Here is a 14,742-nt window from a genome sequence, read left to right as displayed (position 1 = left end):
TAACGTTAGTTACCGTGGCTAGCTACCACCTCAGATAGTCAAGTTACTGTAATACATTAGTTGACATTTGTTTTTGTAATGTTTTGTTAGCTCCACCTCATTTAGTAGACTGAAGTTGACAGCTAAGTTTGCTGAAAAATCAATGTCCCTGTATTCGGTGTGTGTGTGTGTGTGTTGACAAAGCATACAAGAACAGGTAGCTTGTTAACGTCAACTGATAGATTTGGGTTCGGTTGTCTTAACGAAACGTTTGTTTGTTTCAGGATGACATCCCTGAAAAGGTTTTCATCCTGGAGGAGACTGCAGGAGGCAGAGGAAGGTACATGCAAATCCATGTTCATTTCTAAGGCTATTGTTTAGTTTCAAGTATATGCAGTGATTCTGATTATAACTATAGCCTAATAGTGCCTTAATTGTTTTCTACCAACAGAGGAAAGAATGGTTAGTACAGCATGCCAAAACTGACCCCTGGGTGCCAGATTGTTGCTGTGTGCTCGTGAGAGGAGAACCACCGGGACCCTCACTAAAGAGTCCACTGGGACCCTTCGCTAAGAGGTCCACCGGACCCTCGCTAAAGAGGTCCACCGGGACCCTCGCTAAAGAGGTCCACCGGGACCCTCGCTTAAAGAGGTCCACCGGGACCCTCGCTAAAGAGAACCACCGGGAACCCTCACTAAAGAGGTCCACTGGGACCCTCACTAAAGAGAACCACCGGGACCCTCGCTAAGAGAACCACCGGGACCCTCACTAAGAGACACCGGAACCCATCGCTAAAGAGAACCACCGACCCTCGCTAAAGAGCCACCGGGACCCGTCTAAAGAGAACCACCGGGACCCTCGCTAAAGAGAACCCACCGGACCCCGCTAAAGAGGTACCACCTGACCCGCGCTAAAGAGAACCACCGGGGACCCTCGCTAAAGAAAACCACCGGACCCTCGCTAAAGAGAACCACCGGACCCTCGCTAAAGAGGTCCACCGTGACCCTCGCTAAAGAGAACCACCGGGACCCTCGCTAAAGAGAACACCGGGACCCTCGCTAAAGAGAACCACCGGACCCTCGCTAAAGAGGTTCACCGTGACCGCTCGCTAAAGAAGACCACCGGACCCTCGCTAAGAGAACACACGGGACCCTCGCTAAAGAGGCTTCCACCGTGACCCTCACTAAAGAGGTCCACGTCGTGACCCTCACTAAAAAGGTCCACCCGTGACCCTTCACTAAAGAGGTCCCACTGGGACCCTCACTAGAAAGTTCCACTGCGGACCCTCACTAGAGAGCCACGGGACCCTCGCTAAAGAGGATCCACCGGGACCCGTCGCTAAAGAGAACCACCGGGACCCTCGCTAAAGAGAAACCCACCGGGACCCTCGCTAAAGAGGCACCGTGACCCTCACTAAAGAGGTCCACCGGGACCCTTCACTAAAGAAGTCCACCGGACCCTCACTAAAGAGGTCCACCGGAACCCTCCTAAAAGAGTAACCACCGGGACCCTCACTAAAGAGAACCACCGGTCCCAACTGAGTACTGGACCTCACTAAAGAGCCACCGACCCTCCCTCAAAGAGAACCACCGGGACCGCTCACTAAAGAGAAACCACCGGAACCCTAAAGTCGGCTATAAGAAGAGACCACCGGGGACCCATCAGCTTAAATGAGAAGGTAATCCACCGTATAGCGTCACACCCTCAAGAACTTATAAGAAGCCAACCACCGGTGTACCTCGCTAACTACGAGATGGTAAGAAGTACTACAAGTACCTGACAGGCGTGACCCTCGGCGAAATGAATGAGTTCACCTAATAACAGAGGAAACGTTACACGGAGAAACTGTTGCAGTTGAGTTGCTTGCTAATGTTATTTGCTGGGGGGTGTTTACACAAAACACTTCAGACGCAGTTAGCTAGTTACCTTTTAATTCCAACAAAGTTGCCCAGTGTCTAACGCTGGCCTAGTCAACAACAGTCATGACCGGTTAACGTTAACGTACTTCAGGCTCCATTGCATTGACTCGCGTCGCCTCCGTTCAGTCGCTTTTGCTCGACTCCGAAGTCAGCGATGATGCTCGGTCGGCAACGGCCTACACCATAACCCTCGAAATGTTAAACGGAGGCGCAAGCAGACAGCTTCAACGTAGGCCTAGTTTCCATTCGGAAACTCCCGGTTTACCTTATCGAAAGTGCCCTTCATCGTGAAGTCTGCCTCCGCGAATTGCTGTCTGCAGATCCTGTGAGTTCGAGCTGGCACATCCTTCCTCTTCAGGACACGGAGACACTTCTTCAAAAGTTGCGTGTCCTTGGGCAGCCTATGTGGTAGTTTACCGAGGGATATTTTTGGAGACAATTCATACAGCCTGGCGCAATACAGTTCATGTTTGACTTACTATTTGTTGTTGTCCGCCCCTAACCTCACTCTCTTCGATACCACAGACAATGAGCTGATTCCTGCCAGGGACGCACTGGTGTCAGTCGTTACTATGGCAATTTAAAATGGCGCTGACTATAGCTCAAATAAACTTTGTCGACGATCAAAATAATAAATATAGATATGTTTTTTATGTTAAATGCACATGTTTACTATTAGTGGATTGAATACATATCTTTGCTTAGATTAATTTCCTTTAGTGTTTCCATTCCCCTTTAATACTATGATCAAACTAGCACATCAAACTGGGTTTAATTTAACGGTGTATATTTACTATTGATATCAGTGTTGTATTTTCCTTCCTGATGTATAAGCAATGCTATGGCTCTGTAATGACAGCCAAGTGCCCCCTGTTTTAAACACATTGTATCTTGTCTGGGAAATTCTTTGAGGAAAATATGGAACCACATTGGTTGTGACCATTTAACCTAGAGACTCGTTATGTACACTAGCTAGCCTTCAACAGTCTCTATTGTCTACCATGTCTTAAATCATCCACACCAGTCACCTATGACCTATCCATTACGGTGTGACAACGTGAATATAGAAGTGTGTCGTGGTGGTAGGTGAATGCTAGTGGATGTGTTAACGGTTGAAGATACATGTTATATGGGGGGGGGGGGGTTGTACCAGGAATTAATCTGTTATTTTATCATATGGGGGGGTTTGGTACCAGGAATTCCATCTGTTATTTAATGCATATGGGGGGAGGGGGGGGGGGGGGGGGTGGTACCAGAATTATCTGTTATTTTATCATATGGGGGGTAGGGGGGGGGGTGGTACCAGGAATTCATCTGTTATTTTATCATATGGGGGGAGGGGGGGGGGGGGGCGGGGGGTGGGGGGGGGGGGGGGGGGAGACTGGGGGGGGGGGGGGGGGGGGGGGGGGGGGGGGGGTGGTACCAGGAATTATCCTGTTATTTTAAACATGGTTACCACACAGTCACCCAATTGAAAAACACATACACTTGCACTTCTAATACACTTGAATAATTTATCATCTTTTCATAAAATAAAGTACATGACTCTACGTTTTTCTTTCCTTCTTATTTTGTACTTTTGAATCAGGTAAGAAACGTTGTTTACTTTACATGACAATAAGGCCGGCCAGGTGCAGAGTCAAAAGAGATTAATTTATTCAATGTCAAACGATAACGTTTGCCGATGACTACCGAGATGTTTTCTCACTCTGGGAAAAACCGAGGGAACTGCAGCCAATGTGAAAGGAGGATAACAAGAGTATAAAATAGTTATTTTCTTTAAAGAAATGTTGCCCAAAGGCTCACCATCGTCTCTCCTCAGTTCAGTGATACTGTAGCCTTCGTCTCTAGTAGTACTGAGTCCCATATAGCTCACTATATTCACATCGTCTCTCCTCAGTCCAGTGATACTGTAGCCTTCGTCTCTAGTAGTACTGAGTCCCATATAGCTCACTATATTCACCATCGTCTCTCCTCAGTCCAGTGATACTGTAGCCTTCGTCTCTAGTATTACTGAGTCCCATATAGCTCACTATATTCACCATCGTCTCTCCTCAGTCCAGTGATACTGTAGCCTTCTTCTCTAGTAGTATGAGTCCCATATAGCTCACTATATTCACATCGTCTCTCCTCAGTCCAGTGATACTATAGCCTTCGTCTCTAGTAGTACTGAGTCCCATATAGCTCACTATATCACCATCGTCTTTCCTCAGTTCAGTGTACTATTGAAGATGAAGGCTATAGTACTGAGTCCCATATAGCCCACTATATTCACCATCGTCTCTCCTCAGTTCAGTAGTACTATTAAGAGATGAAGGCTATAGTATCGAGTACCATATAGCTCACTATATTCACCATCGTCTCCTCAGTTCAGTAGTACTACTAGAGATGAAGGCTATAGTATCGAGTCCCATATAGCTCACTATATTCACCATTGTCTCTCCTCGTCAGTAAGTACTATTAGAGATGAAGGCTATAGTATCGAGTGCCATATAGCTCACTATATTCACCATCGTCTCCTCAGTTCAGTAGTACTACTAGAGATGAAGGCTATAGTATCGAGTCCCATATAGCTCACTATATTCACCATTGTCTCTCCTCAGTTCAGTAGTACTACAAGAGATGAAGGTATAGTAATCGAGTCCCATATAGCTCACTATATTCACCATTGTCTCTCCTCAGTTCAGTAGTACTATTAGAGATGAAGGCTATATTCAGTAGTACTACTAGAGATGAAGGCTATAGTATCGAGTCCCATATAGCTCACTATATTCACCATCGTCTCTCCTCAGTTCAGTAGTACTACAAGAGATGAAGGCTATAGTATCGAGTCCCATATAGCTCACTATATTCACCATCGTCTCTCTTCAGTTCAGTGATACTGTAGCCTTCGTCTCTAGTAGTACTGAGTCCCATATAGCTCACTATATTCACCATCGTCTCTCCTCAGTCCAGTAGTACTACTAGAGATGAAGGCTATAGTATCGAGTGCCATATGGCTCACTATATACAGTGCATTCGGAAAGTATTCAGACCCCTTCACTTTTTCCACATTTTGTTATGTTAGTTTTATTCTGAAATGGATTCAATTGTCCCCCCCCCTCATCATTCTACATACAATACCCCATAATGACAAAGCAAAAACAGTTTTTTAGACTTTTTTGCAAATGATCATATTTACATATGTATTCAGACCCATTCTTCAGTACTTAGTTGATGCGTCTCTGACAGCRATTACAGCCTTGACTCTTCTTGGCACACCTGTATTTGGGGAGTTTCTCCCATTCTTCTCTGTAGATCCTCTCAAGCTCTTGTCAGGTTGGATGGGGAGCGTCGTTGCACAGCTATTTTCAGGTYTCTCCAGAGATGTTCGATCAGGTTCAAGTCAGGGCTCTGGCTGKGCCACTTAAAGACATTCAGAGACTTGTTCCGAAGCCACTCCTGCATTGTCTTGGGTGTGTGCTTAGGGTTGTTGTCCTGTTGGAAGGTGAATCTTTGCCCCAGTCTGAGGTCCTGAGCAGGTTTTCATCAAGGATCTCTCTGTACTCTGCTCCGTTCATCTTTCCTTCAATCCTGACTAGTCTCTCAGTCCCTGCCGCTGAAAAACATCCCCAGAGCATGATGCTGCCACCATCACTTTCAGGCCAAAGAGTTCAATCTTGGTTTCATCAGAACAGAGAATTTTGTTTCTCATGGTCTGAGTCCTTTAGGTGCCTTTYGGAAAACTCAAAGCAGGTTGTCATGTCCCTTTTACTGAGGAGTGGCTTCTGTCTGGCCACTCTACCATAAAGGCCTGATTGGTGGAGTGCTGTAGAGATGGCTGTCCTTCTGGAAGATTCTCCCATCTCCACAGAGGAACTCTGGAGCTCTGTCAGAGTGACCATCAGGTTCTAGTTCACCTCCCTGACCAAGGCCCTTTTTTTGTACCTTTATTTAACTAGGCAAGTCAGTTAAGAACAAATCCTTATTTTCAAAGACGGCCTAGGAACAGTGGGTTAACTGCCTTGAACGACAGATTTGTACCTTGTCAGCTCTGGGATTCGATCTTGCAACCTTCCGGTTACTAGTCCAACGCTCTACCTTCTCCCCCGATTCCTCAGTTTGGCCAAGCGGCCAGCTCTAGAAAGAATCTTGGTGTTTCCAAACATCTTCCATTTAAGAATGATGGAGGCCACTGTGTTCTTGGGGACCTTCAATGCTGCAGAATATTTTTTGGTACCCTTCCCCAGATCGGTGCCTCGGCACAATCCTGTTTCGGAGCTCTACGGACAATTCCTTCGACCTCATTGCTTGGCTTTTGCTCTGACATGCRCTGTCAACTATGGGACCTTATATAGACAGGTGTGTGCCTGTCCAGATTATGTCCAATCAACTGACTTTACCACAGGTGGTCCTCAATGAAGTTGTAGAATGGAAACAGGATGCACCTGAGCTCAATTTCGAGTCTCCTATCAAATGGTCTGAATAATTATGTAAATAAGTWAWWWWWWWWWTATATATAAATTAGCAACACTTTTTTTTTTTTTTACTGTTTTTGCTTTGTCATTATGGGGTTTTGTGTGTGGATTGAGGACATTTATTTATTTTTTAATACATGTTAGAATGTGACATAACAAAATGTGGAAAAAGGGAAGGGGAGTGAATACTTTAGTGCACTACTGTTCACAAGGTACGTCCCAAAAGTTGTTCACCATGTAGGGAATAGTTTACCATTTGCACTCCCTGTTTCTGTAGTTACGATCCAGAGGCCTGTGGATTATATGAAGTAAAACTGACTCTAAGGCCATCCACAGAAACAAGACATTTTGATGAATCAGTTGAAATCAAACCAAAGGTTTAATATTTGGTCGTGAAATGACAGATGATGTTATTAATAATGCTGACGCAGGACTAATAAAGAACGTTGTTTTAAAGCAACTTAAAGACACATTAATAAAACATGAAATGGTTAAGTAACAGAAAAGCCATCAATATTGTCTTTTGAACGCATGGGAATGGTGTTTAGTGTAAGTAACTATAAGGAATAGCCATATTGTGCCTATCTGCTTGGGTTGTGTCCCAAAATACACTATATTCTCTKGTTAAAACATTTAAACGTTCAAAAATAATAATTTTATTGACACACACACCGGGTAGGTGCAGTAAAATGTGGTGTTTTACACGGTCAGCCATAGTAGTAGAGTACCCCTGGTGCAAAAAAAACAATGATTCACCTTGTCGGCTCGGGTATTCAAACCAGCAACCTTTCAGTTACTGGCCAAACGCTCTAACCGCTAGGCTATCTGCTGCCACCATACTACTACTGTGTGGGGAATACATTTGGGATGCAGACCTAGAGATCTAGAATTGGGAAGCGGCTTATTTGGTGGAACGTTAGTTTTCAGAAGGATAAAAGGTTTTCTTGCCTAAACTTTAAAAGCTTCATTATCTTACAAAGTGATTATTTTTTTTTTTTTTTTTTTTTAAATACATTTGACAATAGGTCTAATATATAATTTGTATTTTTAAATATGCAGCGTCCCTTTTTCTCAAGCGCTACCCTACCTAAGCCTAAATAATTTGTGGTTTCATTGGTCAAAAAGCAAAAATAACACATTGATTGACACACACCGGATAGGTGCAGTAAAATGTGGTGTTAATTGATTGATTAACACCAGAAATTAATTGATTGATTGATCGACGAGATCAAAAGATAAATTCTTGGGAATTACATAATCTGTCATTCCATTAGGAAATAAGATGATTCAGTGATTGTTTGACTCCAAAAGGGCATCTTTATGAAGATTTATTTTTTAAATTGTCGTCTTGTTTATCTTTCTCAACTGCAGTGACTGCTACCTTTTCTAACCTCTGGATGACCTCTACTACAAGCACAGCCTTTTGTGCTGTATTTAGAAAATCCAGCCGCAGTACACCCTTTGTCCTGAGGGGGCACTGTTTGTACTTTCCTAGAGCAGACTAAGAGCTCTATTCTATCTGTGTCTCTGAAGCGTTTTTAAAGGTATTTTCCGACTGAGMCGCCATAAAGCGGTTACGGTGAAGGCAGTCTCCTCTAACGCTGGAACATTGTCTTTAAATTTCAATCACGCTGAACTTCCACGATACGGATTGAATAGAGCCCTAACTTGAGCTCTATGTTTTAGAAAAATACTCCCAAAATAAAAGCTTTAATTTGAAAGAAATGGGGACCAATGCCATCTTTTTGCAAAAATATAAAGGCCTTTGAAGACATTTTAACTCTGAGTTGACTTCTTAAGTGGATACTGTTTTGATTCTCTCTCTCTACTCTCATTATCCTCTCTCTCTCTCTCTCCCCCCCATGTCTCTCAGGTTCTTGCAGTCCTTGCTTTGTTCGTCCGTCTTAGTCCCATTCCACAAGAATCCAGTCTTTTTCAAAAGCGCAATGGTGCTTCCACAATGTTAGACGTCTCCATTTCACCTGGAAAACAGTAGAAATATGTTCAACTTAGAAGTCAGTGCGTCCCAATAGGCACCTCATTCTCTATATAGTGCACTACCTGTGACCAGAGCCCTATGATATGTGTGTGTGTGTGTGTGTGTGTGTGTGTGTGTGTGTGTGTGTGTGTGTGTGTGTGTGTGTGTGTGTGTGTGTGTGTGTGTGTGTGGCGTGCGTGCGTGCGTGCGTGCGTGCGTGCGTGCGTGTGTGAGAGAGCGTGGTGTTCGTCTTTAAAGAATTTATAAGCATTCAATGAAATATAATCACTGCAGGATCAATTTGACATCAATCAACATTGGACATAAACAAATTACATTTACTTTACCCCTTGTCTTTTCAAGGAGGTGTAGTTATTAACATGCAGCAACAATCCTATTCTAGGTGTAGTTATTAACATGCAGCAACAATCCTTTCTAGTGTAGTTATTAACATGCAGCAACAATCCTATTCTAGGTGTAGTTATTAACATGCAGCAAAATCCTATTCTAGGTGTAGTTATTAACATGCAGCAACAATCCTATTCTAGGTGTAGTTATTAACATGCAGCACAATCCTATTCTAGGTGTAGTTATTAACATGCAGCAACAATCCTATTCTAGGTGTAGTTAATAACATGCAGCAACAATCCTATTCTAGGTGTAGTTATTAACATGCAGCAACAATCCTATTCTAGGTGTAGTTATTAACATGCAACAACATCCTATTCTAGGTGTAGTTATTAACATGCAGCAACAATCCTATTCTAGGTGTAGTTATTAACATGCAACAACAATCCTATTCTAGGTGTAGTTATTAACATGCAACAACAATCCTATTCTAGGTGTAGTTATTAACATGCAACAACAATCCTATTCTAGGTGTAGTTATTAACATGCAGGAACAATCCTATTCTAGGTGTAGTTATTAACATGCAGCAACAATCCTATTCTAGGTGTAGTTATTAAATGCAGCAAATCCTATTCTAGGTGTATTAACATGCAGCACAATCCTATTCTAGGTGTAGTTATTAACATGCAACAACAATCCTATTCTAGGTGTAGTTATTAACATGCAGCAACAATCCTATTCTAGGTGTACTGCTGGTGTTCTTACTTGCTGTCCTTCTGTCAGTGCTTTGCTGGCCCGCAGGTTGCGCTGTTTCTGTCTCTCCGTTAGCTTCTGTTCCCCTTGGAGATGGAGTGCTCCTCAGTGTAGAACACACAGGCTTCTCCAAGGTGTGAGCTGGTTTCTTAGCCACGGGTGGCGGAATTCTCCTCGGAATCCCAGTTCTTCCAACGTTGCCGTTAGCGACTGCGGAAGCCTTAGATTGTTCGGAAACGCGCTTGAGTTCCGCGGCTAGGCTCCGCTTTAGGCTCGCCTGTACCTCGGGGGAGGAGGAGGCAGGCGTTTCTATGACGACCTTCTTTGAGCTCCTGGAGAAGATGAAGCTAGCGGTGGCGGTGGGGGTCTTTAGCATCTCGCCCCCTTCTGGTGACAATGGGGATAACATTCCTGATTCACCCGCACTGCGACTGGGAAATGAGGTGGAGGATGGCATTCTAAAGCCTGCTGGAAGATTATCTCTGGACGACATGGCCGCTGTCTTCATTCGGATAGCTTCCTGTAAACTCATCGAGGGAGCGATGAGCGTCACCGGTGATGACTTCAGTGGCGGAGTTGTGGATTTTAGTGACAGGGATTTCCGAATTGGTTTTTGGGGTGTTATGTTCTGAGATCCTTGGGTTTGGATTTGGGTTGAACTCTGATCCTGAGCAGGTGGTTTCCCACTGTTGGAATTGTTGTCGTCAGAAAGCGCTTTAACGTAGTCTTCGCCAACGTTGACCGATCTGAGACGTACCATTTGAAGCAGAGAGGGTGTGACCAGTGGAATGTTGGCATCTTCTTTGGGAATAGGGACACTCTTGTGCCTAGACAGAAGCTCTTTGCTCCTGGTCTCTCTGTTTGCCAAGCTAGGCTGTCTCCTGAAGATCATAGGGGGTTGGTTCTCAGTTGGGAGAGGGGGTGGAAGTGGGGCACTGTTAGGGAGCACAGAGGGCATCTGATCCTCAAATTGTACAGGGGGAGGGAGGGGGACATTGATAGGAGGTGGAGGAGGAATACTTGATGGGGGCACCAAGGCTGTTGTCATTGGTGGAGGAGGAGGAGGAGCTTCCTGGGGTGGGGGAGGGACATCCTCTGGTAAGGGCGGGACTTCCTGTGACTCAGGAGAAGTTTCTGTTGGTTGAGGGGTGGCTTCTTGCATTGTGATTGGTTTCTGGGCAGATTGCTCGACCTCTGCCTCCTTTTCATTGGGCTGAACTGGCAGCTGAATGACAGCTGAATCATCTGAAGGAATTAATTGTAGCTCAGCTGATTCAGATTCCTCAAAGCTGGTTTCATCAGTTGGGATTGCATTGGAGTTCAGAATCACCTTTTCAGGTTTTTCCTCTTTTGGCTCCATTTGAGCCGGAATGGGTGAAAGATCTGCAGTTTCCCCATTCACAGCTGCTACAGTGAAACCATTCTCGGTTTCCTTAACCTCCTCCCCATCCAGAGCTACAATGGACGCCTCCTGGACATCAGCGACTGCGTTACATGTCTCCACCACGTCTGGCAAGCTCTCCGTCATGAAGGGAGGGGGAGGAGGTGGAAAGTCCATCTCATCTGGCTCATCAAAGACTGAATCTGCTGGCTCCTCTGGTGGGGGTGGAGGGGGCCAGCAGGACTGTACTATGGGAATCTCTTCCTCACACTCCTCCTCTACCTCAGGTGGGGGAGTGGCCACAGAGGAGGGAGGTGTCTTAGAAGGAGGTGGAGGAGGGTGGTGGGTAGGGGGAGGGGAGGCTGGAGGAGAGACCCGGTTCACTTTGTTAGGCTCCACGGCAAGGGTCTGTGTAGATTTGGTGGGACTTTCCTGTTTAGTGTTTTCAGTAGCACTCCAACCTTCGACCTCCTTAGCTGCTACCTCAACCTCAACTTCCTTAGCAACTACCTCAACTTGCTTAGCGACTACMTCAGCCTGTGGAGAACACTTCTCACTCTCGCTGGGTGACTCTACCTTCACTGTGACCTCATCAAATGGCGACTTTTGTTGAATATCTGCTGTTAATTGAACTTTAGCTTCTTTTCTAGGAGTACTTTTCTTCATGACAGGAGGGGGTTCCTTCTTTGGAATCATCGTTAAACTAACTTGTGTCTCTAGCCTCTCTTCTTGATCCTTGACCTGTGCAACACTACTACTGCTACTACTTCTCTGCTCCTGGTTCTGATCCTGGATCTCTACACTTGCTTTTACTTTCTCTGCAATCACCGCCGGGCTTCCTTGTTCTTTCGTTTGACTTTCTGTGCTCTCGGATACCTCAGGTGCCTGCTCTAACATAGGCTCAGTCTTGTCTTGGTGAACAATGTATTTGCTTTCTGATTTTGTCAAAGTAACTTCTTCTACCGTAGCCTGCTTTTTGTCCGAGCCTTCAGACTCCTTGCTAGCTTTAGTTTGAGGTTCCTGCTTTTGCTCAATCATGGCAGCTTGCTCTTTTAGTTCCTGTTGCTTCTGGAGCTGTGCTAGCCTGTTGACATTGGGGCAAGGCCCACACAGCAGTTCGAAGGTGTGTCTGTTGTGGGCCCAGGTCTCCGGGGGTGGCGGGGAAGGGGCTTTGATGTTCGGGGGTGGCGGAATGTTAAGCAGCTCACTGATCGCCATGGATGAAGAGAAACGTACCGGGGTCACCGTTTCTGGATTTTCTATTCTCATAACAGCCGGGGGTAGGGTGGCCGGCTGAAGAGGGCTGAAGCTGTTTTTCGAGGCTTCTTGATTGACGAGTTCTGAGGTGACTGAAGACAGGGAGTTGAGGGAAGAGGAGACCGAGGCTGCAGAGAAGGAAGCTCTTGAACCAGATCGTTCCGGTTTGACGGGATACTTCTTCTGTTTACCTGGGGAGACGGAAGGGAGGATCCCCTTGGGGGAAAGTGTCGGTGTACCACTCTGGCTGGAGTACCCACTGGAGGGGGACATGGTCCTTTCAAATGTACCCTCCTCTGAGGGGGCCTTCTGGGGGGAAGAGCTGCTGGACACTGGCCCCTCTGATTTCCCACTACCTCCTGAGGCCTGTGTGGGACTCAGAGGACTAGAGGCTGTGGAAGATCTTGTATCATCTAAAGAGTTAAACCCAGATGAGTTGGATACAGGGACAGAGCTCTTTGTGATTTCTTTGTAGAGCTCTTTAGAGATCTCAATCGTAACCAAGCTTGTGTCCTCAGCAGCCTCCAACTTCCCACCCACAGAGTCACTGAGGTCTTTAATCTCCACCAGTCGCCTCTTTATCATCTTCTCATGGTGCAGTGAGTTGGTTCTCCTGGGGGGAGCCGGGGGCAGCTTGGTCTTCATGATCGACAGACAGCGAGAGAATCTGTGAGAGTCTCCTCCAACATCGCTCATCTCCCCAGATCCAGATAGACCCCCCTGAGCAGTCGCAGTACCAGTACCCCTACTGATGCTGCTGACCCAGCTAGCTGAGCCAGCACCAGGCTGCTGCGGCTGTCTCTCCTGCCCAACGAGGCTCACCGTCTGTGGGTTAGCAGGTCCGAAGCTCCCCTTCGTGGAGGAGATGGCGGAGGAGTTGGACTTGATCGTCTCGGAAGACTGCGAGTGGCTCCAGCTGGATCTCAAAGTCACTGAGTGTGGGGTCGCCTTAGAGCCATTGTCACGGGAACTACTGTCACCATGTGAAACGCTGTCTCCGCCTTCATAGCAACCTTCACCGCCCGACCTCCTCGACGACGCAGGGCTGGCCGACAACCCGGACGCCAGGCAGCTCCTGCTGACGGTACGGACCGGTCCGTTACCGCTGTTTCCACGGGTACGGCTGGTGCTGCGGTCAATCTGTATGATGTCGACGGAGGCCGGCAGGTAGGCGTTGGGGATAATCTTAGACATGTAAGTGGCTTGGGGAGAGATGGACATCACCGGACCCTGGGTGGGAGGCAAATACAATGGTCAACATTAGGAGTCATACAATGTAGAGAACTGTGGAGCTGTCATACTATGTAGATATACTGTAGTTTGGCCAACTGTGGAGCTGGAGGTCATTTTGCAGCCTCAGCATTCCATTCTCTTTCTAAAATTTCCACCGCCGTTGTTGCAACCCCTATTACTAGTCTGTTCAACCTCTCTTTCATATCGTCCGAGATTCTTAAAGATTGGAAAGCTGCTGCGGTCCTCCCCTTCTACAAAGGGGGTGACACTCGAGACCCAAACTGTTACAGACCTATATCCATCCTGCTCTGCCTTTCTAAAGTCTTCGAAAGCCAAGTTAACAAACAGATCACTGATCATTTCAAATCCCACTTTATCTTCTAAATCAAATCAAATCAAAGTTTATTTGTCACGTGCGCCGAATACAACAGGTGTAGACCTTACAGTGAAATGCTTACTTACAGGTTCTAACCAATGGTGCGGGGAAAAAAGGTATGTGTGTGTTTGTGTGTAGGTAAGTAAAGAAATAAAACAGCAGTAAAAAGACATTTGAAAAAAGAGTAGCAAGGCTATATACAGGCACCGGTTAGTCAGGCTGATTGAGGTAGTATGTACATGTAGGTATCGTTAAAGTGACTATGCATATATGATCAACAGAGAGTAGCAGTAGCGTAAAAGAGGGGTTGGCGGGTGGTGGGACACAATGCGGATAGCYCGGTTAGCCAATGTGCGGGAGCACTGGTTGGTCGGGCCAATTTAGGTAGTATGTACATGAATGTATAGTTAAAGTGACTATGCATATAAGATAAACAGAGAGTAGCAGCAGCGTAAAAGAGGGGTTGGGGGGGCACACAATGCCCGCTGTGTAATCCGGTTTCCGAGCTGGTCACTGGTGCACCTCAACCACGCTCAAGGTACTAAACGATACCATAACCGCCATCGATAAAAGACAGTACTGTGCRGCCATCTTCATCTACCTGGCCAAGGCTTTCGACTCTGTCAATCACCGTATTCTTATCGGCAGACTCAACAGCTTTGGTTTCTCAAATGACTGCCTCGCCTGGTTCACCAACTACTTCTCAGACAGAGTTCAGTGTGTCAAATCGGAGGGTCTGTTGTCTGGACCTCTGGCAGTCTCTATGGGGGTACCACAGGGTTCAGTTCTCGGGCCGACTCTTTTCTCTCTATATATTAATGATGTCGCTCTTGCTGCGGGTGATTCCTTGATCCACCTCTATGCAGACGACACTATTCTGTATACATCTGGCCCTCATTTGGACACTTAACAAACCTCTAAACGAGCTTTAATGCCATACAACACTCCTTCCGTGGCTGTAAACTCTCCTTCCAGACTCATATTAATCATCTCCAATCCAACATTAAATCTAGAATCAGCTTCCTATTTCGCAACAAAGCATCCTTCACTCATGCTGCCA

The 14,742-nt window shown here is 46.0% G+C and overlaps 1 protein-coding gene and 1 long non-coding RNA gene across 4 annotated transcripts in view; both read right to left on the bottom strand.

Moving 5' to 3' along the window:
* LOC112070001 (uncharacterized) overlaps positions 1 to 3,016 on the bottom strand; it is an 11,374-nt gene extending 8,358 nt beyond the window's left edge. For 2 of the 3 annotated variants that reach the window (XR_011475495.1, XR_002893827.2), the window contains exon 1: positions 2,164 to 3,016. This is a non-coding gene — a long non-coding RNA (uncharacterized lncRNA). Of the gene's footprint in view, positions 1 to 1,984 lie in introns of all 3 variants that reach the window. The other variant, XR_011475496.1, reaches the window with a different exon arrangement.
* Positions 3,017 to 8,290: 5,274 nt separating this feature from the next.
* LOC112069998 (NHS-like protein 3) overlaps positions 8,291 to 14,742 on the bottom strand; it is a 42,633-nt gene continuing 36,181 nt past the window's right edge. Inside the window, exons 8-9 of the mRNA XM_024137397.2 lie at positions 9,448 to 13,303; positions 8,291 to 8,337 (exon numbers count right to left, since the gene is read on the bottom strand). Coding sequence (XP_023993165.2) covers positions 8,291 to 8,337; positions 9,448 to 13,303 — 3,903 coding nt within the window. The remainder of the gene's footprint in view (positions 8,338 to 9,447; positions 13,304 to 14,742) is intronic.

The sequence above is a fragment of the Salvelinus sp. IW2-2015 genome, unplaced genomic scaffold, assembly GCF_002910315.2.
Source record: "Salvelinus sp. IW2-2015 unplaced genomic scaffold, ASM291031v2 Un_scaffold1192, whole genome shotgun sequence".
Classification (NCBI taxonomy): Eukaryota; Metazoa; Chordata; class Actinopteri; order Salmoniformes; family Salmonidae; genus Salvelinus; species Salvelinus sp. IW2-2015.
This window is presented reverse-complemented; position numbering and strand designations above follow the sequence as displayed.